Source organism: Leopardus geoffroyi, chromosome C2 (genome assembly GCF_018350155.1).
Source record: "Leopardus geoffroyi isolate Oge1 chromosome C2, O.geoffroyi_Oge1_pat1.0, whole genome shotgun sequence".
Lineage (NCBI taxonomy): Eukaryota > Metazoa > Chordata > Mammalia > Carnivora > Felidae > Leopardus > Leopardus geoffroyi.
In genome coordinates this window covers 13,881,248-13,905,753 of record NC_059333.1, presented here as the reverse complement: position 1 = coordinate 13,905,753, position 24,506 = coordinate 13,881,248, and the positions used below count along the sequence as shown (strand labels likewise).

At 45.9% G+C, this 24,506-nt stretch overlaps 1 protein-coding gene across 7 annotated transcripts in view; it reads right to left on the bottom strand.

Moving 5' to 3' along the window:
- TIAM1 (TIAM Rac1 associated GEF 1) overlaps positions 1–24,506 on the bottom strand; it is a 392,899-nt gene that overhangs the window by 8,126 nt on the left and 360,267 nt on the right. For all 7 annotated transcript variants that reach the window (XM_045436876.1, XM_045436879.1, XM_045436875.1 and 4 more), the window contains 8 exons: positions 23,690–23,758; positions 23,241–23,366; positions 17,998–18,106; positions 13,870–14,049; positions 13,651–13,769; positions 7,691–7,799; positions 2,689–2,747; positions 1,996–2,098 (listed from right to left, as the gene is read on the bottom strand). In XM_045436876.1, the coding sequence (XP_045292832.1) occupies positions 1,996–2,098; positions 2,689–2,747; positions 7,691–7,799; positions 13,651–13,769; positions 13,870–14,049; positions 17,998–18,106; positions 23,241–23,366; positions 23,690–23,758 (874 nt within the window). The remainder of the gene's footprint in view (positions 1–1,995; positions 2,099–2,688; positions 2,748–7,690; positions 7,800–13,650; positions 13,770–13,869; positions 14,050–17,997; positions 18,107–23,240; positions 23,367–23,689; positions 23,759–24,506) is intronic.

Here is a 24,506-nt window from a genome sequence, read left to right as displayed (position 1 = left end):
AGTAGTTCTTTTGGCAACGGTTGGACTAGACAGAACCCAAGATGCCAGTGCAGAGTGCAGCAGGCCAGTGCTATCCAGAGGCAGGTCCTCGTGTCCCTGAGAAGAGCCTTCCCTGTGAGTGGCCAGGCCCGTGTCCTGGCCAAGCAGGTCCTGGAAACAGATGGGCCTCCTCCCCTTTCTCAGCACCCCCAGGGTGCCCACTCTGAGGGAAGCAAAAATGGGATGCCCAGAGGTGGGGACAGTTGTACTTTAAAGTCATTTCTAAGCTTTGCAACGTCGGCATACCATGGTCTTTGAAGTCAGAAATAGTATTTGTGGAAAGGACAATTACTGCAATGAGCAAAGGCTGCACATTGCGAGGTCTCAGCCTTACCCAGCGTGGTACCGAGAGCCCCGGTCACAAACCCTCATTGTGCCCACACGCTTTAAGCCCAACCAGGACTCATCTGCAAAAATGTTCACGCATCTTCCCAAACGAAGATAAAAATCGAGAAATTGCACATTCTGGTTTCTCAGAGCCACTGGAATGTATCTCATGACGAGAAACAAGTTGGCTAATCTTTCTAACTCACTTAAAAAAAAAAGCTTTTATCTTGATTATCTTAAACATGCTTTGAATGAAAGCATGAAAGAGTGAGAATGGAACAGCACATCACAAAGATGGCTTTGTTGCCACAATTTAAATTCTTTGTGTACGTGGTCCTCAGTGAAGGCAAAATATCTGGCCGAGAAGCCAACAGTCGGCCACGGACACAAGCTTTCCCATTTATAAAACAGGCACAGGGGCGCCTGGGTGGCTCAGTTGGTTAAGCGGCCAACTTCAGCTCAGGTCACGATCTCACGGTCCGTGAGTTCGAGCCCCGCGTCGGGCTCTGTGCTGACAGCTCAGAGCCTGGAGCCTGTTTCGGATTCTGTGTCTCCCTCACTCTGACCCTCCCCCATTCATGCTCTGCCTCTCTGTCTCAAAAATAAATAAACGTTAAAAAAAAAAATACAAAAAAAAAAAAAAACAGGCACAACACACGAACTAGATAATCTGCAACCTACGATTACAAAATAAGACAAGAAGAGTGTTTAAGTGCCCCATCCTCGGAATGCTACTCCAGCTAATAACTTCCAGGTTCTCGCAAATCAAAGAAAGTAAAAAGGCACCAGAGTGAATTGCTGTGCCTCAAGGTTGGGAAGAAACCTTCTTAAGGCAAATGATCATCCCAAATACATTTGTCCTATGGGGTTTCTGCATTTGAGTGTTTCTACAAGAGATCACAACAGTGAGGGAAGAAGCTCTGGTTTAATTTCAGTGAGTAATTGAAGGTTCACTAAAACCGCATGATGTGGGACTTGATTTTATGAGGATCCGAGCCAATTTTATTACTCATGGAGGTGACACGTGGAAACAGGGAAGGATGAGGAACACGCACTGGGCACCAAGAACTTAATGCTCACATCAGATGCCATAAGAGGACACAGAAATACGGATCTACTGTGCATTGCAGAGGTCCCTTCCATGTTCTCCCTTCACTACCAGACAACTGCACCTGTTGTCCAAGTGGGATAGGCTTTAATGGCTTTATTTTGTGCTTTTGGTGGTCTTTACAGCCCCCCCCCCCCGGTTAAAAAGCTAGTGAGTGATTTTCTGTGGGCTTTAATCTGCTCATGGTCTCAAGGATTCTGTCCAGAAGTACAAGACTCACTGCTACTCAGATATTAGGCACTATAATATTAATACATATAACAGGATTGACTAGAACTCCTTGAAACAATATTGAAAACATTCCATCCATTCGCTTCGTTCATGCATGCATGCATGCATGCATTCATTCATTCAAATATTTCATACATGGCTGGGAACACAAGAGGCAGTAGAGAGACTGAGGAAAAAGAGATAAATATAGAAGACAAAGGAAGGTTACAGAGGTTATGCCAAAGAAAGGATTCAGACCAACCGTTCATACACACGTTGGAAACATGCACCCGGCACGTTCCCGTGTTTACCTGCACTTGCCAAAGCTCGAACCTGCAGAGCTTCAGTGGGGATCATGTGCCGAAACCGGAAGGGGTCCCAGTCCTCATAAATTGAAAGCCTGTGAGATCCTACCTGCAGGAAGAGAAGGAAGCAGGTGCGTGAGGGTGATCTGCTTCAGCCTGGACCGGACTGCCCCCCCCACCACCACAGACACACACCCACACCCCCCACACTCACACCCAGACAACTAGTGAGGCTGGAACACCCCGTGCTGGTCTGGAGGGACCTCAGCCCCACAAGAAGGAAGATGAAAAGGATTCCCCAAAAGGGGGACAGAAAAAAGGAAACAAGTGTCAGGAAGGTTCTGGCCATGATGGGCCCCAATAGCTCTTCACGTTTCATGCTCTCAATGTGCACCTGCCAAAGAGAAGGCGGGGTAGGCAATTTCCTCCCGTTCTTAGCAACACTTCAAATGTATTTAAAAAGAAAGGAAGGAAGGAAGGAAGGAAGGAAGGAAGGAAGGAAGGAAGGAAGGAAGGAAGAAAAAGAAAGAAAGAAAGAAAGAAAAGAAAGAAAGAAAGAAAGAAAGAAAGAAAGAAAGAAAGAAATCACACGAGGCTTGTGCCTGACCAAGGGGCAGAATGGTAATTATGCAGATAAAAACTACGAAGCAGACAGAAATGGAGTTACTTTCAAACCAGGGGAGACGTAAGAAGTCTTACAAGTTTCTTCTTCTGTTTGGAACCGTCTTTATACACAAGGACCACAGCAGTTTTGAAGACTGGAAAAAGGAGACAAGGTGGTTACAGCACATAACACACGGGCTTTCCTCTGAACTCCGATAATGGACACTACAGTCCCCAAGAAGACAGCGAGGGGCATGTGAGCCAGCCCCGACCCCACCTTCTGCTCATTCACCCCATCCACACAGCTCCAAAACCTCCTGAGATGACAATTTTCCAAAAATCACAGAAAGCCTAAGTAAATGGAAATAAACCCTCCCGCCCCACTGGAACCTTTTTAAATCAAGTTTAATCATGGTATGATTTCAAGTTTAAAACTTCGGCAGAATGCATTTAACAAAAATGTACTGGTTCAGCAGCTGGAGAAACAGTACAAACCTTGATGATGATAACAAAGCTTACAGGGATTTAGATTTATGCCAGCTAACCTAATAAATAGTGCACACACACACACACACACACACACACACACACAGAGTATTGATAATTCAGGAAACAGAACTCATCTTTTTTGACCTAAAGAAATGAAAATGCGTTTATGAAAGCAGAATGCAATTGCACTTCTTCCAAATGGGGCTGAATCACAGGAAGGATCCAGGGGCAGGGAGCTTGCCGGTTTATTCTTACAGTCTTTGAGGGGTAGAGGAGACCCAATAGTTGTGCACACTCCATAGAGTTCCTTAAACAATGCCAAGCATGGTGACCACTCAGTGACTCTGACTCTTCCCAGAGGGAAGGAAGAACAGGCACCCAGGAGACCAGAAGATGGGCAAGCCCATCGCTGGCTCTTGGATGCAAGGACTCCATCCCCCTTCCCGCTCTGGCCCCAAGAGCCAGGGCCCAGGTGGTCACACCTGTCCTATTATAAATGAATCGGCTTCTCCTTGGTGCAAGATGCCTCTAACCTCCACTGCAGAAACCAGCCTGATGGTGTAAAGAAACCAGCTCTAGCCTCTGGGTCTGGACTGCCCCTGGCCCTTCACGCTCACAGCATCCCACCCCTCAAGAGTTCCAGAGGGTCGGGGCACCTGGCTGGCTCAGCCGGTGAAGCATCCAATTTTTGGTTTCCGCTCAGGTCATGATCTCACGGTTTGTGAGTTCGAGCCTCATGTCAGGCTCTGTGCTGACAGCACGGAGCCTGCTTGGGATTCTCTCTCTCCACCCCCCTCTCTCTGCCCCTACCCCACCAGTGCTGTCTCTGTCTCTCTTAAAATAAATAAATGAAAGAAAGAAGGAAAGAAAGAAAGAAAGAAAGAAAGAAAGAAAAAGAAAGAAAGAAAGAAAGAAAGAAAGAAAGAAAGGGAGGGAAGAAAGAAAAAGAATCCTAGAGGATTGACGGAGTGGTTCCCTCTCCAAAGTCCCCACTGGCCCAAGGAAGCTGTACGTGCTCTGCACGGTGACTAACACTGGCACCTGAAGAGGCCCTACATTCCCACCGGAAGCCTTCAGAAATCACCACGGCCGGGACAATGGGTCCCTTTAAAACTGAGGGAGCTCCACCCCAGGACAGGGTGTCCAGTGACCTTAGTCTCAGAAGACCCACCAAGTCACTGGGACTACAGCTCAATGGGGTGGTTGCCATGGTTCTAAAAAGGCTACTGGCCTGCCTCAGTTTACCCTGACCTCAACTATCTTGGATCACAGCGGTGGGGCCAGAGCGGTCCTCAGCAGGGGCTGTGACCACCTCCGCCTTAAACCCTCCCTGATCCCCTGGGACTAGTCTCACTCAGCTGACTGGAGGTGTTGCCCAATCTCTTCCACATGACCCCCACCAAAACTCCTAGCTACCCCTTGCCAGCCCCAAGCACTCCCCTACACCCCCAGCGGTGAACATCTAATACCCTGCAAGGCGGAAGCCCAGAGCAACTATTTCTTTTCTTTTTTTTTTAAGGTGATAATCATCAGCATTCAGTACAGATTAGCCATCCTGTGAGTAAGAACATCAAGGTGCTGAGGTATACATCAGTACATCAATTTGTTTCAGAGGAAAGCTGTGCTGTCTCCTGAGACGAGATTCAAATCAAAAGACAACCGCGTTTTAACCCCAGAGCTGCCTGTTCAATGGTAATTACCCTGCTTCCCTTACAGCAACTCCTCCTCACTTCAAAAGGCATTTCTAAGGCTGTTTGCTCTGCCTTGCTACCTGAAATCACATCAAAACTGCCAAACATGACCTTGGAGGGCTGAAAACCTGTAAGTAAGCTCATGATGGTGAGGACAGCCTGCCTTTGCTCATAATCCTGGTTTGTTTTTCTCAATTTTTTAAAATTAATGTTTATTCATTTTCTGAGAGAGAGAGAGAGAGACAGAGACAAGAGACAGAGCGTGAGCAGGGGAGGGGCTGAGAGAGAGGGAGACACACAATCCAAAGCAGGGTCCAGGCTGTGAGCTGTCATGCCAGCACAGAGCCTGATATGGGGGTTCGAACCTGCAAACCGCAAGATCATGACCTGAGCCGAAGTCAGACACAGAACTGACTGAGCCACCTGGTGCCCTCTGGAGATGACTCTTACTTAAATAAGCTTGCCTCCACCTCCCATAGAGCCTTGGGCAATTCTCACCTCACTAACTATGGCCCCGGCGGAATCTACTGGCAGTGTGATCACCGGTCACTGGGGCTGGGTGTGCAACTTCCATTCACACCCAGCACAGGTGTTTGGGGGCTCCCTTTTGGTGAGCCTCCCCCTCTCCCAGCCCCAGTAAGCAACCCACGGGGCAGGGAGCAGAATGATGCAGAGTGGAACACACACTGTCCTCCCTCTGAGCCTGTGCAGCAAGAGGCACCTAAGCCCCAAACCTCAAAAACAGCCTGTTCCTGAACCCTTTGTAAACCACCCTGGAAACTGGGGCCAGCTGCCTATTCAGCACAGCCTGTGAATACAGGCGCTCATTTGGTTACATATGGTCTATGGTTGCAGTTTAGCTACATATGGCTTCTGGCCCTGAAAACCTAAAACATTTACAATGTGGCCTTTTACAGAGTAGGTTGGTTGACCCCTACTTTCTCCCACTCAAATTATTTTCTGGTTTTAAATCTGTTCATTTCTAACCCCAGGAAATCTGTACAATTCAGGACATAGTCGTGAAAAAGTCCCAATGACGGAACTCTGGAATTGTTCACCTGTAGCCCAGAATCAGAAACAGGTAGGTAAGACCGTTTGGGTCATTTACTTGGGAATCATACTTCCTAGAAATGACCTACCATGAAGCATCAGAAAGCTGCCAGCCCTTCCAAGAAGAAATTGCAACATAAGAAACACAACTGGTAAGTGGGGGGTGGGGGGTGGGGGGGGGTAGGGAAAGAAAACACTCTCCTACCCCTGCCAAAAGCACCCCGCCCCCATCAAAAGCTACCAACGTGTTATAATATCCCAATACTTTCTTGTATGACACATGTAGTCATATTTTTCTTGCACACTTGTACCCACCTTTTATTTTTTTAATGTTTATTTATTTATTTTGAGAGAGCGCACGAGAAGGGAGAGGGGCAAACAGAGAGAGAGAGAATCCCAAGCAGGCTCCAAGCTATGAGCACAGAGCCGGAACCCACAAACCACAAGCTCATGACCTGAGCCGAAGTCAAGAGTGGGACGCTCAACGAACTGAGCCACCCAGGCGCCTGCCCACCTTTGTTATGCTTAATGAAATGGCATCACTACTCTAGTGGCTTTTTGAAAATGTTACAAAGGTCACTACGTTTTTCCGTGAAGGCTGAGTGATCTAAGTGAGAAGTTCTAGAGTCTTTATGTTCAACACTCTGATTTTAATATCACTAGGATGTTCCACTTGGGGAGACTCTGTTCACATCATGGGGGGAGGAAAAAAGAAGTGTTCCGGTTAAAGAAGCCTTAAGCAACAACCTCTTGAAGGCAAGGTAAGAAAATGGAAATGCTAGATTTCCTTTATTTTAGGTTCCCACCCATGAGTCTTCTGTAGAGGCTAGGAGAAGACACAACATAAAACAGAAGCACACACTGTTGGTCGTGTTGCACCCAGAATGGCACTGCAGGCCGTCCAAGCATTCAAACTGCAACAACAAGCCGTATTTCCTAAATTACCCACAATTCCCGGTGTGCCAAAACACAGTTTTCTCTCTCAAAGAGCATTTCACGATACGACCACGTGAGAGTCCTGATTACAGCAACTGCATCCATCTGAACCAGTTTATTGAAAAAAAGAAATCACGCACAAGCATCTCTACTTTTGCTAGTATTCGCCCTACTGTGATTGAGAAGCACCCCACAACTGAGCAAGGCACCCACCACAGGTGAGCTGAGAATCAGAGTCCTGAATCCCAGCACCACACACAACAGCAGAGTCAGCGAGGATAAAAGATGTCAGATTTGAGGTCGCAGAAAAAGACGGTGTTTTCATTTTTGCCCATCGGCTTTTCCCTGGTGTATTGTTAACCTGTTATTTTGAAAAGATATGCAGAGGGGGGTTGGGTGGCTCAGTTGGTTAAGCGTCCGACTTCGGCTCAGGTCATGATCTCACAATTCATGAGTTCGAGCCCTGTGTGGAGCTCTGTGCTGACGGCCCAGAGCCTGGAGCCTGCTTCCAGTCCTGTGTCTTCTTCTCTCTCTGCCCCTCCCCACTCCTGCTCTCCCTCTCCCTCCCCGCCCCTTTCTCAAAAATAAACATTAAAAAAGGGTTTTTTTAATAAAAAATAAAAAGAAAAGATATTCACAGCAGGGACGACAACAAACTCTTTCTCTGCCTGCGTGTTCGTACACGGGGCAGGCTTGGCACGGCCATTCCCTCCCTCCCACGTAGCTGGTGCTCACACTGGCCATACTTAACTGGAAGGTTTCATGCACTGTTTGTGACATGTTGGTGCTCAAGGCAGGAAGACCGGTTCAGATAACTGGAATGAACTTCATTTTAATAAATTGGGTCTTGGGAAAGAAATGTTCTTGTTTTGGGAAATAAGCCCAGCCTCCCTCCCTGGGCCCACCCTCACCAGCCCTGTTCTGATACATACCAAAGGCTGCCAGTTCCGGCTCCTTTTTCCACTTTCCCAGGGAGGCTGGCGGGTTTGGCCAAATCACGGTGGTGTGCAAAAGCAGGTCCCCCATGCTCAGATCTGCAACCTGAGAAGCACAGAAAAAACAAACAAACAAACAAACTTGCAGGTGGTTGTTACAATATTCAGATTTTTAGGTTTTCAAATCTGGCAGGCTGATGTCAATCTTCTTTCACAAAAATATGGTCTTTAACAACATCTGGTCACTTTTTTTTTCTTTTTCTTTTAAATAGATTTCCCATACTTTTAAAATTTTTTAATGTTGATTTTTATTTGAAAGAGAGAGAGAGAGAGAAAGAGACAGAGACTGTGCACGAGTGGAGAGGGGCAGAGAGATGGAGACAGAATCTGAAGCAGGCTCCAGACTCCCAACTGCCAGCACAGAGTCTGACGCAGGGCCAGAACTCAAGAGCCGTGAGATCATGAACTGAGCCGAAGCTGAACACTCAACGGACTGAGCCACCAGGTACCCCTGGTCACTTTGTTTTCTTTATCCCACATTTATCTACAAGAATTTCAAGACTAGAGTGGCAAAAGGTAGAAATTGGGGCCTCAAAATTCACACACAGTAGCCTGGAGCCAGGAGCCTGGAGCCTGTCAAAATTGATCTATAAAACTGGCCAAGCTCTGTGTTCAAATAGAGACAGTTCCCCAAGAAGAGACAAATGGCCATCGATCACAGACATTCCCCCCAGAAAACTAGGCATTTCCACCTATGGGTTTAAATCCCCTTGAAGCCAAGGTTTTTCTGGAAAGCAGTGGAACCAATGATTTTTTCTTCTTCCAGCTCATTCTAAAGGTTTGATTTCACTTTAGAGGAGGAAGAGAGAAGCCAACTGAGGAGTCTGAAGAGTGTTCTTTCAGTATGTGCAGCGTGAGCTCAGGGATCCGCAGAAATCATGGGGTGTGGTCACATGGCTGGGGGAGACTGAGCACAAGCCTGGTCCAGATGCGTCTTTGGGTCGTAGAGCCATCCAGACATGATGCTGCGGCAGTCCAGTGCTGACACTTCCCAACAGCCACCTCTGCCTTTGTCACCGGAGTCCAGGGCCCATTTGCAAGCCCATCCACACCTCAACCTCCTGCCCACTCAGCAGCCTATTCACAGGGAGGAGAAGAATCTGGTCTCTTGACCTGTTCTCTGCAGGCACATTAGGGGACAAGGCTTTACAAACAGAGTCCGTGGTCCACCCACTGATAAATACCAAACACTGCCAATAGGTTCCGCATCCAGAGATCAAGCTCAAGGCAGCATTTCAGATATTCCAAAACTTGATGTTGAGCTCCTCAAAGACAGATGGGTCTGGTTCATTTTGCTGCTTATAATCTGACAGGGTTTCTGGAAATAACAGCGACCCAGCAGCCCTCTGCTGACCACAGTGCCGTTTGGCGTTGCTCGTCCTGAGTCACCAAGCCAGATGCCGGTGCTGGAGATGCAGCTCCAGCAGTACAAAATCCAGTGGTGTCGGGGCACCTGAGAGGCTCAGTCGGTTAAGCACTGGCTTAAGACTTCGGCTCAGGTCATGATCTCATGGTTCGTGGGTTCAAGCCCCATGCCGGGCTCTGTGCTGACAGCTCAGAGCCTGGAGCCTGCTTCGGATTCTGTGTCTCCTTCTCTCTCTGCCCCTCCCCCCGGTTGTGCTCTGTCTCTCAAAACAACGAATAAACGTTAAAAAAAAATTAAAAACACAAACCAAACCAAAATTCAGTGGTGTGGTTACCACTATAGTGACTGGGGGATCAATAATAATAATTACTGACCTGTATCATTAGTAAGTAGTATAGCCAAGGATAAAAAAAATTAATCAATCTTAGTTTGTTTGTACATATGAAATAACTAGTCAACCACCTCCCAGGACAGTCTCAACTAAGGTAACTGTAGTCCCTACTACCCATGCCCCAAGCATCCACACAAAAGAGGAGTGGACACTCTTCTTATACACAGAAGTCAAATTCCCAGGTACCATTCTGGGCCACAGCCTTAGGGGATACGTCTTTAAACGTGATTGAGGGTCACTGGGGCAGATCACTCTCCAAACTCTACTTCCTTCTGCAACATAATTCTGTATCGGCACCCTCTGCCCTGTGACTTTCTAGCACCTCCCACTACACCAGGCAAATCCCTGATGACTCTGCACGTGGCCATGTGCCTTGGGCCTCGGACTTGCCATAGTAAGTTTCCACCAGCCCTCCTGGGCTTCCACCTTCCATGGAAAGGATATGCCCAAGACAGCCACTGCTTCTTCAGCCCGGATCCCGAAAGGATGACAAGTAGAGTGTACCTGGGCTTTACGTTCTAGAGCTCACCAAGAGAGGCCAGAGTTCCGCTGGCCCACATACCCGAGTGTGGTGGTATTCACTGAGATGTTATCTGTCACATAGTGAAAAGGGACTGATGCAGTCCCAGTCCATGTGGTTATGCTCTGTTTTCAAGTTTCTACATGGCCCACGGAATAAGGGTGTCAGCACTGCCCATCCTGGCCAACAGTATCTCCCTTGGCCTTCTATTTGTCACCTTCTCAATTTTCTGCCCAAACCTCAAGACTAAGCTCTGCTTAGAAGTCTGGCCTGTCCTACTCGGCCACGTCTTTTGGGCCCAAAGGGGACATGCCCTCTTTGGTCTTTTCTTCATCCTACCTAAGCAAAAGGGATGCTCTACGTGGTCCAGCTCAACTCCGCAGGGTTTAACATGGGGAGGTTGAAGGCCTCCCAGCTTCATCATACAGTATTTTCTTGAACAGCTTTGTTCTTTGTGCACATATCTGCCTTCAGGGACCGCCTGAGGAAAGTGGCTGATGACAAGATGAGATATGGTAACGTGTCCCTGGAATGTTACCATTTCAATAGTGACCCACCTTTCCCAACAGATACTGATAAATGTTCCTATTCATAACTGTTGACAAACTGTTCATAAACCCATTCTAGGTTTTTACTGGATATTGCCATTAAAAAGGAACTACAATGTTCAGGAATCAGCTCTGTGGGAATCAGGACATAACCTATGTGCCTCTAACTGGCTGCCTCTCAAAGTTTCCATAATTGCTCCAATGTATGTGGCAAGGAGTGTGATAACTGATCTGTGCACTATTTCCCCAGGACCCACATTTCCCTCAGGTCTTGTGTTGGTGAAATTGAGACCACTCCATCCTTTTCAGTTTGAAGACCATCCTCAAAGAGAGATTGCATGGAACTTGAGGCCTTCTCCTTGCCTAATCAAGGATCGTTGGCTACTAAACCTCTGCTCCACTTTGGGCGCCTACTACTTTCTTATTCTTCTTACAGGGTTAAAACACAATCTTCTGTTGCCTTCTTTGGCATCTTTTCCAAGCCTTGATCTTTCTGGGCTTTGGATGTCCTAATACTGAGATAGGATTTTCCTTCTCTTTAATACTGGTTCTCAGTTAAATGTCTCCCTTTATCTTCTGCACATTTCTTTTCACAAAATCTCAGCCCACAGGAGGAGGCTATTTTGTACCGCACTTTGTCTCTTTGTTCCTCGCTAGAAAGATTTCTTACTTGATTGTCAGAATTTCATCGTAGAGGACGGGCAGTTTCACCAAAGCCATGTTCTCTTTCACGGTCCTTGACTTTTGAATCATATTCATCTTTTTTTTCCCCCTAAATGCTTTGCAATCCACTATCCATATCACTTTCTAGTCTTTAGCATAACAAGGTCTTTGCCCCCAAGGTCATTAAAATCCAGAAGCTAGCTTGATGCATCATGAACAATATAATGAAAATGTTCATTTCCCAGGCCCAATAAAATTCACTTCTGCCAAAATTAAAATAAACTAAAACACAGGGGAGGAAGTGTTGTGATAAAAAAATGTTTGCAGTATTGGGGTGCCTGGCTGCAGAAGCCTGATCTTGGGGTCATTCGTGAGTTTGAGCTTCACATTGGGTATAGAGATTGCTTAAAAATAATAACAATAGGGGCGCCTGGGTGGCGCAGTCGGTTAAGCGTCCGACTTCAGCCAGGTTGCGATCTCGCGGTCCGTGAGTTCGAGCCCCGCGTCGGGCTCTGGGCTGATGGCTCAGAGCCTGGAGCCTGTTTCCGATTCTGTGTCTCCCTCTCTCTCTGCCCCTCCCCCGTTCATGCTCTGTCTCTCTCTGTCCCAAAAATAAATAAACGTTGAAAAAAAAATAATAACAATAATAAATAATGAATATACATATATATAAAATAAAAATAAATAATAAATAAATACTTTAAAAAATGCTGTCAGTATTATTTGTAGTAGTCAATGAAACCAAGAGATCTGTCTAATGACAGGAAATTAAGTAAACCATTGTTCGCCCACACAATGAAATATTACACAATAATTTAAATGATTGTTTTGAATAATTTAAAACAACATGGAATTTTTTTGTTCAATATTAAATAAACAAGGCATAAAATTATTTTCAAAGTATAATTATTCAAGCATATACAGAGATATAATTTTCTAACTCAAAGCAAACACCCAAACATTAAGAGTGGTAAGTGCTTTGTTTTGAGATCGAAGAGATTTTTCTCCTTGTCTTTTCCCGTATTTTGCCCTCTCACAAGCATCCCACGGCTTTCTTCTTACAAAGGTTTTATAAGAAAATGAGAACTCAGTCCAGAGTAGCCGTGCCCACCTTTTCTAAACTCTTGATTGATTACATCATCTGCCAGGTAGACTGAGAACATTCTCATGCTCTGCTTGTCACACCAGTAGAAAAAAATAAATGGTGTTTCAGTGGAACACTGTGGATCCTCTAACACACCCTCCCGAGCCATCAGACTCCAGCCCTCCATGCTGCCTTTGAGCTCCTCTGCAACTCTCTTGAAGGTGTAGGCAATGGTTGTCCAGTCGGGCGCTGACTTGACTTCCTCCCACTGTGGAGAAGCCAGTGTGTCTCCATTTGCAAATGATCACACTATTTCTCCATGTCTTATCCACACCTGTGCTAGTCCAGCTTTTCCAAGAAACCGTGGTGACGTCTGCCTGGTTCCCTCCTATCATCTGAGTAACATAAATGTCTTAATATGTCTTTGCTTTTACATCTAGAGGAGGGCCCATGATTTTACCTCTGTCTGAAAATCAGCCTTTAGCAGTCTGAAAACTTGTTTTGTTTCCCTGAAGACATCAAAATGAACCCGGACAGTAATCCTGTGTACCTTGAAGATAAGGCTGTTTTCTCTCTGCTTAGACTAAACAACCAAGTTTCCCCGCCCCCTTGTCTTTTACCCTCTTCGTCATCCCAGTAGGAGTGATTTTCTTCCTGGTTCCCTCCCAGCTTTTCTCCTTTCTTTTTTTTTAAAGGCAGAAAGCAAACCCGAGGAGAATATTCCAGCCGAATGCACAGAGGCAGTGATGAACGTTATTACATATCCTATCCCTCGGATTCATCTCAGTATTATCAGAATTTTTATTCACATAAGCTCTTGTCAATGACTCAGTCATTATTTATAATTTGCTCTCAGTTTTTCTCAGGTGTTATCTGACCCTGTCACTCTTTCTTCTAAGTATGTTTTTAGGTAGACTTTAAAAAAACAGATTTAGAGTCATTTGAAATTTTCATTCATTTAGCAAATATTGACTGAGTCCCTACGACAGGCTGAGCATTATTCTAATCTCGAGGGATGCAGCTTCGGCCTTTTACGGTGCTTACGGAAGCAGCCCAAGCCATGGTCATGGGGGTTCAGGCTCACACATAACAGAATAAAACCAGAGGTCCCGAGAGGAAGGAATGAGACTCAAGAGACACGGTTCCGATATTAAGAACTAATTCAGCTGAGGAAGAAAATTCACTTATAGCCTTGGATAAAGGGTAAAAGTTCCACCGACAAAAACAATACTTCGTAACTCTTTCACTTACAAATAACACCTTCAGAAAACAATGGAACCAACCCAGCTTTACTGCCAGGTGTTCTGAGAGGCCGGCCCCCTTACCTCTTTTTTCTCACCAGTCTGTTCAGCAATGAGCTGGTCAAACACAGCCCCAAATTCTTCATGAATTTTCTGCATTTCATTGATATGACTTGCAACCTTGTTCATAGTCTTGATGGCCACTGGAAGAAAACGGCCGTGAAAGGCAAAGGCTGTTTAGAGACGGTCACGGAGACACGGGCAGGGGGGGGCGGGGGGCAGACCTCGGGGCCGGGGCCTCACCGTCCAGATGGTAGTGCTCCTCGCTCTCGGCATCCGTCAGGGCAAAGAGCTCCTTCAGCAGAAGCGGGTACTTGAGGATCCTCTGGATGGGCTTGATGAGGTAAGACTCGAGAGTGGCCGAGTGCTGCTGTTTCGGGTTCTGGGCGTCTAAGAACGCCTTGAAAGCCGTGTCCGTCTTGGCTGGAAGAGATTAACACAGGCTGTCAGGATGGAACCTCCAAATGACCCCCTTCCCCACCATTTCCCTCACGTTTTCCAAGGCGCCTTTCCACAGGACTGAGTGGAGAGTGTGTTGCAGGAGGAAGGAAGGCGGGGGCCCCAGGGAGACAACTGGAAGAGCCTGTCAGGCTTATTTGTTTGGGGGCAATAATGGAGCCTGAGTAAAGGGATAACAGGGTTTGTAAATCCTACACCTGGGCTTTCAGGGGCTGCTGTTCATCCTCCTCGTACTAAGAACGTCTTTTTTTTTTTTTAATTTTTTTTGGAGTTTATTTATTTTGAGAGACAGAGAACGAGCAGGGTAGGAACAGAGAGAGGGGAGAGAGAGAATCCAAGCTGCTAGTGCAGCGTCTGACGCAGTCCTCGAACTCACGAACTGTGAGATCATGACCTGAGCTGGACGGAACCAAGAGTCAGATGCTTAACTGACTGAGCCACCCAGACGCCCCAAGAATGTCTTTTTATTCTGATATTTTGACATCTGGGGGCCTTACAGACCCCAGAACTGCCCCTCCCGGGGCTAGCCATTCCTACATGCAGCAAAGGACTCACCCACCGGGGAGCACACCTTTCGTATGCAAACCAACCAATGTGGAGTCCCCTACCCCCATCTCTTCTAGTGGGCCCTGACACTCTGGGCCGCTATTCCCCTGCCCTAATCCCCTCAGGGCCAGGTACCAGACAAATCAGGACCGCCCCCCTACCTCAGAACCCACTGAAACCCCCCCACCCTAAGCCTGCTTACCCTGCCTCGCTCCGTCCTTCGTGCAACAACCACAATAAGGTTGCCCACGTTCCCCCCTGGCTCCTGCTTCCTGACTGGCCCTGGTGCTTCCCAGTGTGGCCCTGTGTGGCATGTCTCGCCCCCTTCTTTGGGGAACTGTGGGTAACAAACTACCTTTACAAAGGCAACGGTCTCTCTGGTCTGTTCGCTTCGCCGTATCTGAATATTCAGAAAGCCTACATGTTGAAACACTCCTTACCCCGGTTTTCTTAATCTTTAAAGCATTTCATTGCCAGTTAGAATCCTTTTTTTTTTTTTTTTTTTGAGAAAAGATGTGAAAAAGAACGAAAAAATGAGAAGCAGTGGTGCTCTGTAGCTCTGGGAAGTGGGGCAGGGCTGGGTCTCCCACAGCCAATGCCTTTGAAGATCTGTTCTATGTTAATACGCTGCTACCAGCTATTAGCATCTAGAGGGCAGCGCCTCCCTCCCAGCGCCCAGGATCGCACAGTCCATTCAGAGGGAAACATGCATCTGACCTCAAAGAACCCAGGCAGCACTTTCTTCATCAGCCTGGTTTCTATCTGTGTCCCAGCAGGGCTGAAAAGCAGCCCTGGGGAGTTGAGGGAACCCAGACGAGCAACAAGGTACCCACCAGTGGGTAGTTGGGAAGACAAGCCTAATTAGGAAGACAAGGCTAATTAATGCCATCTAGGTGCAGAGAAACTGGGGGGAGGGAGGAGGGAATGAGGGCACAAAACGGGGGAAAAAAGGTACAATATATCAAAGTGACGTAACAGTGGGCATACCCTTTTTCAAAAGCTTCTGATAAAAAATGTGTCTCCGTCTCCAGGGATTAGCAGCGCAAGCTGAGACCAAAAGATGTTGTAAAAGGGCATCATGGATTGTAAACTGATTATTCTATCTTTATTCAAAGAAAAACAGCAACCATGTGAAGGTGGCCTCATAAAGACCACAATCTTTTCATCCCTTTTAAGCCCTGTGAAGAGGAATTGGACTGCATGGGGTTTGGGGCCACCGTTTCTCCTCCTGCCAAAGAGCAAATCTGGGAAAAGAAAGGACCCTGGGAAGGAGTGGCCTGTGTGTCAGGAAAGCAAGGCCCAGCCCCTCTGATGCCCAGGAGGCTGTGGCTACTGTGCGACATCCCAAGTGTCTACTGCCCACATCTAGAAGGGGCGTAGGAATCCCCTCAAAATCCGAAAGCCCAAAACAATGGCCACTGGCATTTAATCCATCAACCATATTTCATGTCAGAACAAAACTCAGCTCTTGGTGAGTTAAGGGAGTCTCACTTTCATCCAACCTAGCCGTGAGCCTATTAAGAGTGAGACTTTTGGGGGGCGCCTGGGTGGCGCAGTCGGTTGAGCGTCCGACTTCAGCCAGGTCACGATCTCACGGTCCGTGAGTTCGAGCCCCGTGTCGGGCTCTGGGCTGATGGCTCAGAGCCTGGAGCCTGTTTCCGATTCTGTCTCCCTCTCTCTCTGCCCCTCCCCCGTTCATGCTCTGTCTCTGTCCCAAAAATAAATAAACGTTGAAAAAAAAATTTTTTTAAAGTAACACAAATTGCTCTAAAGCCTATAATGTGTATATAATTTTACAGGAGAACAAAGTTCTCTAAAATTATGTTAATGATCTCCTAACAATCAGCAGTCGGTTAAAGTTGAAAAAGAAGCCTGTATGCAGAACTTTATGCCCAATACAGGACATGTCAAAGCAGCATATGCGAAAAGCTGGGCCAGACAACATGACAAGGAAATTCCCAGGCTCCCTCTAAAAAAGTTTTCTTTAATGTTTATTTATTTTTGAGAGAGAGAGAGAGAGAGAGAGTGAGCGGGAGAGTAGCAGAGAGGGAGGGAGACACAGAATCGGAAGCAGGCTCCAGGCTCTGAGCCGTCAGCACACAGCCCGATGCGGGGCTCAAACTCACAAGCTCTGAGATCATGACCTGAGCTGAAGTCGGACGCTTAACGGACTCAGCCACCCAGGCTTCCTTTAAATTTCATGTTGAAAATGTCCTTTGAATTTCATGTTGGGATAGGTGCCGTGGCAATCAACTAGCTCTACCAGTAAGTATGTCATTATCTGGGGCATGCTCTTCTGTCAACCGGAGACCGGCACTGTACTAATATTTCCTATAATAGGTTTTAAATTAAGTCAAGCTCATTCTCTCTGGCAGGAAAGCATAACATGGATAAATTATTTACGTATTCAGGGACTGGATCCACAGCTGTGCACATGACAGCCACAGGGAAGTGTTAAGAACGAGCAGGCTGATTTCCAGAGATCCTTTGCAACCGGACTTTCTACTGATTATACTGTTTCCCAGGGAAATATCTTTTTTTTTTTTTTTTTTTTTAAATCACCTATCACTAACATCACATGCTGAACTAGGGAAGCAAAACAGCTTTCTGGAGACTCTCAGCTTTAGCAGTGCTGGTGGTGCCTATTATCACACACCTAGGGAGAAAAACGTAGGTGAGGGAAAGAGGCATTCCACCAAAAGGCACAGTAAGTGTGCGAGGTTATAAGGAAATGAATGAACATTAGGAGTAAAGCAGGGATTTCTAAAGCTCCTCTGTTTTTGCATAATTGCAAGATGACCCCTCAATTCTGGCCCCAAATAGATGAGTCAAACCTTTCGTTATGAGAAGACTGGTAAGACCGTTAGTCCAAGATAGTAGGGGCACCTGGCTGGCCCAGTCAGTAGAGTGTGTGTGACGAGGCATCTCGCGGGTTGTGAGTTAGAGCCCCATGTTGGGCACAGACTTTACTCAAAAAAAAAAAAAAAAGACAGGGGCACCTGGGTGGCTCAGTCAGTTAAGCACCCGACTCTTGATTTTGGCTCAGGTCATGATCTCACGGTTTGTGAGTTCGAGCCCTGCGTGGGGCCCTGTGCTGACAGCAGAGCCTGCTTGGGATTTTGTCTCCCTCTCTCTCTGCCCCGCCCCTGGTTGCTCCCTATCTTTCTCTCAAAATAAACAAAAACAAACTTAAAAAAAAAAAAGACAGCAATGCAGTTCACTTCTTAGTACCTTTATTTGTGTAACATCTATCTGGCACATCAATGACTCTTGGATTTCTGTCCCAAACCCCCAACCGCAGTCAGCCACACAAATGGGAATCTACAACAGACATGCCCACCTGCCGCCCAGTCCTCACCGGCCTACCTTTCACCAGGACCTTGGGGACCTTCGTGTGGCTGGCGCAGAAGGCACTGTAGAGCTTGAAGCGGTCAGCGTAATACAGAAAGGATCCCCCCAGGGAGAACAGCACTTTCTGGATTCAACGAGAAAAACCGCAGTTAGTTCATGTTCGTCCTCGTCTGGAAATATCAGCAGGACACAGAGGGAGCCCACATCTGCCTGACCCTCCCCACACATCAGCACCATTCACACCTGTCACAGCCTTTCTTTGCTCCCGACGGCCTGAAACTGCCTATTGGAAAGGTCGAGGGCTTACATGTTTGTGGAGTTGGCCTTCTTGCTAATTACAGTGGAGATGTCACTGCTTCTCCAGTCCCGGGCCTTTAAATGACCTACCTGGGATGTCTGGATGTTAATGAGAAAATATAGATGGCATTTTGGAAAAGGCAGAAATCTCCTGAAATCTCTCATTAGCTCATCCTGGGAGTGGGAAGCGACAAACCAAATAGAGGCAAGAAGTGCATACACCCCAAAAATAGAAGACACATTTCCCTGGTCACTAATTCCACCCTCTCCAATATTACTCCCTTGTCTAGCAGGGAGCAGGTAAGAATGTAAGAAACATGCTTGGCTACGGGAATTAGATATCCTCTCCCAGCCCACACCCTCTGCCTCAAAAGGCTCAAAGATGGGTGATGAACTTCCCTATTAGAATTTAGTTTGCAGGGCGCGTGGGTGGCTCAGTCGGTCAGGCGCCCAACTTCGGCTCAAGTCATGATCTCACAGTTCATGAGATCAAGCCCTGAACTGGGCTCTGTGTGGACAGCTCAGTGCCTGCTTTGGATTCTGTGTCTCCCTCTCTCTCTGCGCACCCCCCACTCATGCTCTCTCTAAAAAACAAATACTTTTTTAATTAAAATAAATAAATAAAAGTGAGGTTCCAAGAAAAAAAAAAAGTTTTGGATTTCAATGTGCAATTTACCTAATGAGCAATGCACAGAATTCTGGTAGACGGTCTACTAAGAACAAAAAGTTTCTTTTGAACTACCCAGAATAGGTCATTGGAGACCTACACTTGTTTCCTATGCTTTCTACTTTTCCTCCTTTCCTTTTCAAGCTCCACCCCTCCCAACCTCACCACCCTGGCTGAGAGGGGTCCAGCAGGGACAGTTATCCTTGGAGATACACTCAGTAACTAAAAAGAAAAGATGTGAAAGAGAAAGCTCTAAACATAACCCCTCACGTTAACTGTATCAAGCCATTAGTTAGGTCTAACTTACTACTTACTTAGCATTTACCATACAGGCACCCACAGATAAAACATTAAGGCATTCATTTATTCTTCTGGCCTTAAAAAAATGATCTCAGGGCACAAAGTGTGCCCAAGTATGAGGGGTTTATACACAAAGACTATATTTACCCCAAGTTGCCCTTCCGTAGGACATCATAGAGCCACTCACTGGATGTTGGACGTAGCAACTTTCCAAGAGCACATTTTATCAAGACCTGTTTGACCTCAGAACTAGTTATATTTCTTTCTAATACTGCCTTAGAACTAGAGTTTTATGCAGTCTGAATATTGGAACAAGCTTTTATGTTTCTGGCCAAATGTACAATCAGAATTTAGACAGAGCACCAAGGGTAAAACTGACAGGGATAGGTGTGGGAGCAAAGGCAAGACCATCCAGAAGCCAACTGAGAGGTGCTGGAGAGGAGCTCTTGGGCCATGAATATTCAATATGCATCAATTGTCTTGCCTTCCTGGCAGAATGGAGACCTTCAGGTTATGCAATAAACCAGTAAAGCCACAGTCAGGGAAGAGTCCCGCTTGAGTGGAACTTAGAACTGTAACCGTTCAGAGACAGCTTACTCAAAGAATCCATGCAGCAATCCCTCCTAGAAGAACCCTGCTCATAATGCAGCCATGTTCATACTACAGTTCTGTGCACCTACCTCTCCTCAATTGATTCACTGAACCTACACTCAAAGAACCGGCATCCCAGCAAGAGACTGGTAAGTGAATTTAATGAATGTTGTATGCTTTAGATTAAAACCAAGTGTTTTAGGGGCGCCTGGGTGGCTCAGTTAAGTGTCCCCCTTCAGCTCAGGTCATGATCTCATGGTTCATGAGTTGGAGCCCCGTGTCAGGCTCTGTGCTGACAGCTCAGAGCCTGGAGCCTGTTTCAGATTCTGTGTCTCCCTCTTGTTCTCTGCCCCTCCCCCACTCGCACTCTGTCTCTCTCTCAAAAATAAATGTTAAAAAAATTTTTTTAAACCAAGTGTTTTAAGGGATGTCTGTAACCATTTGTTTTTTTAGATCCTCATCAAACAACTTTTTTGATTAACAAATCACTGACCCTTGTCATGACTGTGAACTGTCTTAATTAATGCACTAATTTAGAAAATACATGTTATCATTACAAACACACACAAAGGAACCAAACTGTATTTTGAATGGACAGCAGAACCACCCTGAGGATGAAGAGAGGAGAAAATTAATTCATCCAAGCAGCATTTGAACACACACACAAATGAACCTTATGCGGTAATTAGGATTAAACAGGTATCCTGCCTGCAACTAAACTCTTCAATGGTTCGAGGAAAAAAAAAAACTATATTCCACAGACACACAGATACATACACATATACATATCAGAGATAGGAAGGGAGAGAAATAATAAAGCAAACGTGGTCAAATGTTCACATTTGGGAAATCTGGGTGAAGGAGATCCAGGAATTCTTCCAGACTATTCTTGCAACCAGTCTCAAGACATATCCAAATAAAAACAGATAACTATATATAAAAACACATTTGGGGGCACCTGGGTGGCTCAGTCGGCTGACTGTCTGACTCTTGGCTTTGGCGTGGGTCGTGATCTCGCAGCTTCATGGGTTCGAGTGCCGCTCTATCAGTGCAGAGCCTGGTTGGTATTCTCTCTCTCCATCTCTCTCTGCCCCTCCCTGGCTCACGCTGTGTCTGTCTCTCTCAGAATAAATAAACTTAAAAAGAAAAGACTATATTCATATGCTACGTGTATGAACGTGTGTATGTATACTGAATAGCTCCCATTGCAAAGGATCACTGACCCAAAAAAACACGAGGGAGACAGGGCAGCCAAGTCCCTAAATGTGTATACTAACATCACTCAGCCATATCTTGGCAGGCTCTACGAGAGGTCGAAGCGTATGGGGGCCCTGCATAGACAGCTGAACCTGAGTCCAACACAATGGCCAAATTAACAAAGCAAAGAGAATGGAAGGATGGTCATTTCAGCACATAGTACCAGAAAAATCACATTCACAGGCAAAAAAGATGACTTTGATTCCTACATTGCACCTTAACATATTTAATTCAAAACAGATCCGAGACCATAAGGTACATGCCCCAATAACAAAGCTTCTGGGAGAAAACAGAAGAAAATGTTTATGACCCTGGTTTAGGCCAAAATTCCACAGCCAGGACACCAAAAGTGTGACCCAAGAAAGAAAAGATTTGGAAAATTGGGCTTCATCAAAATTTAAAATTCCTGATCTTTGAAAGACACTGTATGACAAGAAAACATTTACAAATCCCGGTTCTGGTAAAGGACTTCCACTCAAGACCCAATAGTAAGAAAACCAAAAAAATCAATGGGCGAATGGTATGAATAGATCCGTCACCAAAGAGGATATGTTACAGGCAAACGAGCACATCAGAACATGTGCACCGTCATGTCATAAGGGAAATTAAAATGAAAGTCACAGCCAGATGCCACTACACATGCGTTAGGATGACTACAATTATAAACAGAGACCATGACCTCCTCGTGAGGGTAAGGGGGAACCGCCGGTGACAAGGTACATTGGCTCAACCACGTGATCCAGCCACTCTACGCCTGGGTATTTAGCCAGAAGAAAGGAAAGCAGACATCCACACTAACACTTGTACACAAATGTTCACAGCAGCTTTACTTACAACTGCCCCAAACTTGGAAACCACCCAAGTGTCCAGAAAAGGTGATAAGATAACAGAGATTGCTATACCTGTTAACCCGTGTGGGGGGTCACCACTGAGCGATGGCAAGGTTGGACTATTGGCAGATTGAGATACGCAGCCACAAGGATGAAACGTGATTAAACTAAGGACAGGACGCCAGGTAAAAAGAGCACACGCTCCATGATGCCATTTATATAAAACTGCACAATGCAAGTTAATCTAACTAATCTATGGTATCACAAAGTGCACGCGGTGGCCTGGGGCTGACGGGCAGTGAGGGGCGGGAGACAGGAATCACCAAAGAGCAGGAAAAACACATTCGGGGCTGATTGTTATGGGTATGTACATATGGCAAGATTCATCAAACTGTGCAATTTGAATATATGCAGCATATTCTATGTCAATTATACTCGAATTTTAAAATCTGTTTTTTAAATTTTTTTTTTTCAACGTTTATTTATTTTTAGGACAGAGAGAGACAGAGCATGAACGGGGGAGGGGCAGAGAGAGAGGGAGACACAAAATCGGAAACAGGCTCCAGGCTCTGAGCCATCAGCCCAGAGCCCGACGCGGGGCTCGAACTCACGGACCGCGAGATCGTGACCTGGCTGAAGTCGGATGCTTAACCGACTGCGCCACCCAGGCGCCCCTAAAATCTGTTTTTTAAAAGCGTATGACGGTGACATGTAAGCCAACAACACTGTGCATGAAGCAGCGAGCTCTGTCATTTGCAGGTGTAGCACAGGAAATTATCTGCAATAAAGGAAACCCGGCCAAGGAGGAGGACACAAGCTGTAAGTATCCTCACTACGGTACTCGTCATAAATCCTCATTAAGGCTCTAAGAACGCTGTAAGATGGAAGACTGTGTTCCTCCTGGATAATGATAAGCATTTCCATTAAGCAAAGTTTTCCAGAACAGGCTAAATTAATTTGTTTACTGGGAAACCAAGGGTGCTGGTCTAATTTGCTAATAACAAGTATTAAAGGGCCCCACATAAACAGAACAAGAGGTCAAGGTTGGTCTATCTTCCACAGCAGAAGCTGGTAGACCTACCAGGTTTGATACATGTTGATGGCACTAGTGTCCCCTTAGCCAGACAAAGGTCCCCTCTTAGACTCCCTTCCTGAATGGACGCCACTGGAGGTCCAATGAAGACTCAACACCACGAGCACGAGAACTGACCAGAAAGAGCACAGGCCCCCTGCTCTCAGGAGAGTCAACCTGACCTACAGAATAGCCCACCCATGACATTAGGAGGCAGCCTCATGCCTTTGAAGATGAGACTTACCTTAAATTGATCGACTTTCTCGAGCTTTTCCAAATCAGGGACCAGTCTTACTCCATCCTCCAGGGTTTTCAGAAATTCCACCTGAAACTCTACCATTTCGGTGAGGTTTCCGAAGAGCACGTCCAGCTGGAAAATGGAAAAAGAATTTAATCCACTCTGCATTTCATTAGTGGTCAGAAACTTTATTTGCTTCCGATTTCAAAGCTCTTCTATCAATACTTATCAATTAAGATAATGAGCCCACCATGGGGAAGGGGGGAAAGGTGAGGGGGGGGCAGCTCCTCACCCTTTGAGTACAAGCCAAGAGCTTAACAGGCAATCATTTGAGCTATTTATTACAATTAAGCAAATTCAAACTGCTTTCAGTGTTGCCTGTGTGCCTCGCTCCTTCTTCACCAGGTTCAACTGCAATGTGACCCTCACAAAGTTAGGTCGTTTTTCCATCATACCTCATCTTGGGTGAGGAAAGTTTCTTTTTGAAGAGGTTTTAGGTATCTCTCCATGAGACAGTTTAAGTCCTAAGGGTTGAAAGGATACTTCATTAGCACATCTAAAAGTCTGTAAAGCATCTAAAGAAGAAAAAACAGATTATGTCCCAAATGCTAACATTACATTCTTTAGGTCATTAAATTCCCTTAAAGCAGGAGTGAGCCCAAATTTCCTGCAATATTTTAGACTGCAGGCCATGTGGCCTCTGTCACAACTGTGCCGCTGTAACAGGAAAGCCGCTTCCTGTGACAGCAGCACAAACACGTAAGTGAATGTGTGTGTGTGGCCACGTTCCGATAAAACTTTATGTGTCAAAACAGGCAGAGGGCTGGATTTGGCCTGAGGGCCATAATTTATTGACCCCGGAGTTAAAGACTAAAATAGGTAATTAAAAACAGATCACAGTGTTGTGACATCAAACTAAATTATATAGTTATAGGAATATATAACTATTACAGTCATAGGAATGTATTACAATGTATGTTTTGCAGTGTGTGTAAAATGCACCTATTATAGTTATACGTATTCGATAGACATTATGAATGATGAAGGAATAAATTACATAGCTACAGGAATATAACTAAATGTCTGAACATAAGCGAGAATAAAAACAAAACAGATGCCCTTCTGCCTAGACTCAAATTAGATCCTGAAAATGACACCTTTACATTTTTCAAAAACTCAATTCAATTTTAGTCTTAGCCCAACGACAGATTCAGAAAGGTCAGAAGGCTCACTCAATATTCTCCATCATCTCCTTTCTCAGTCGATCACTTA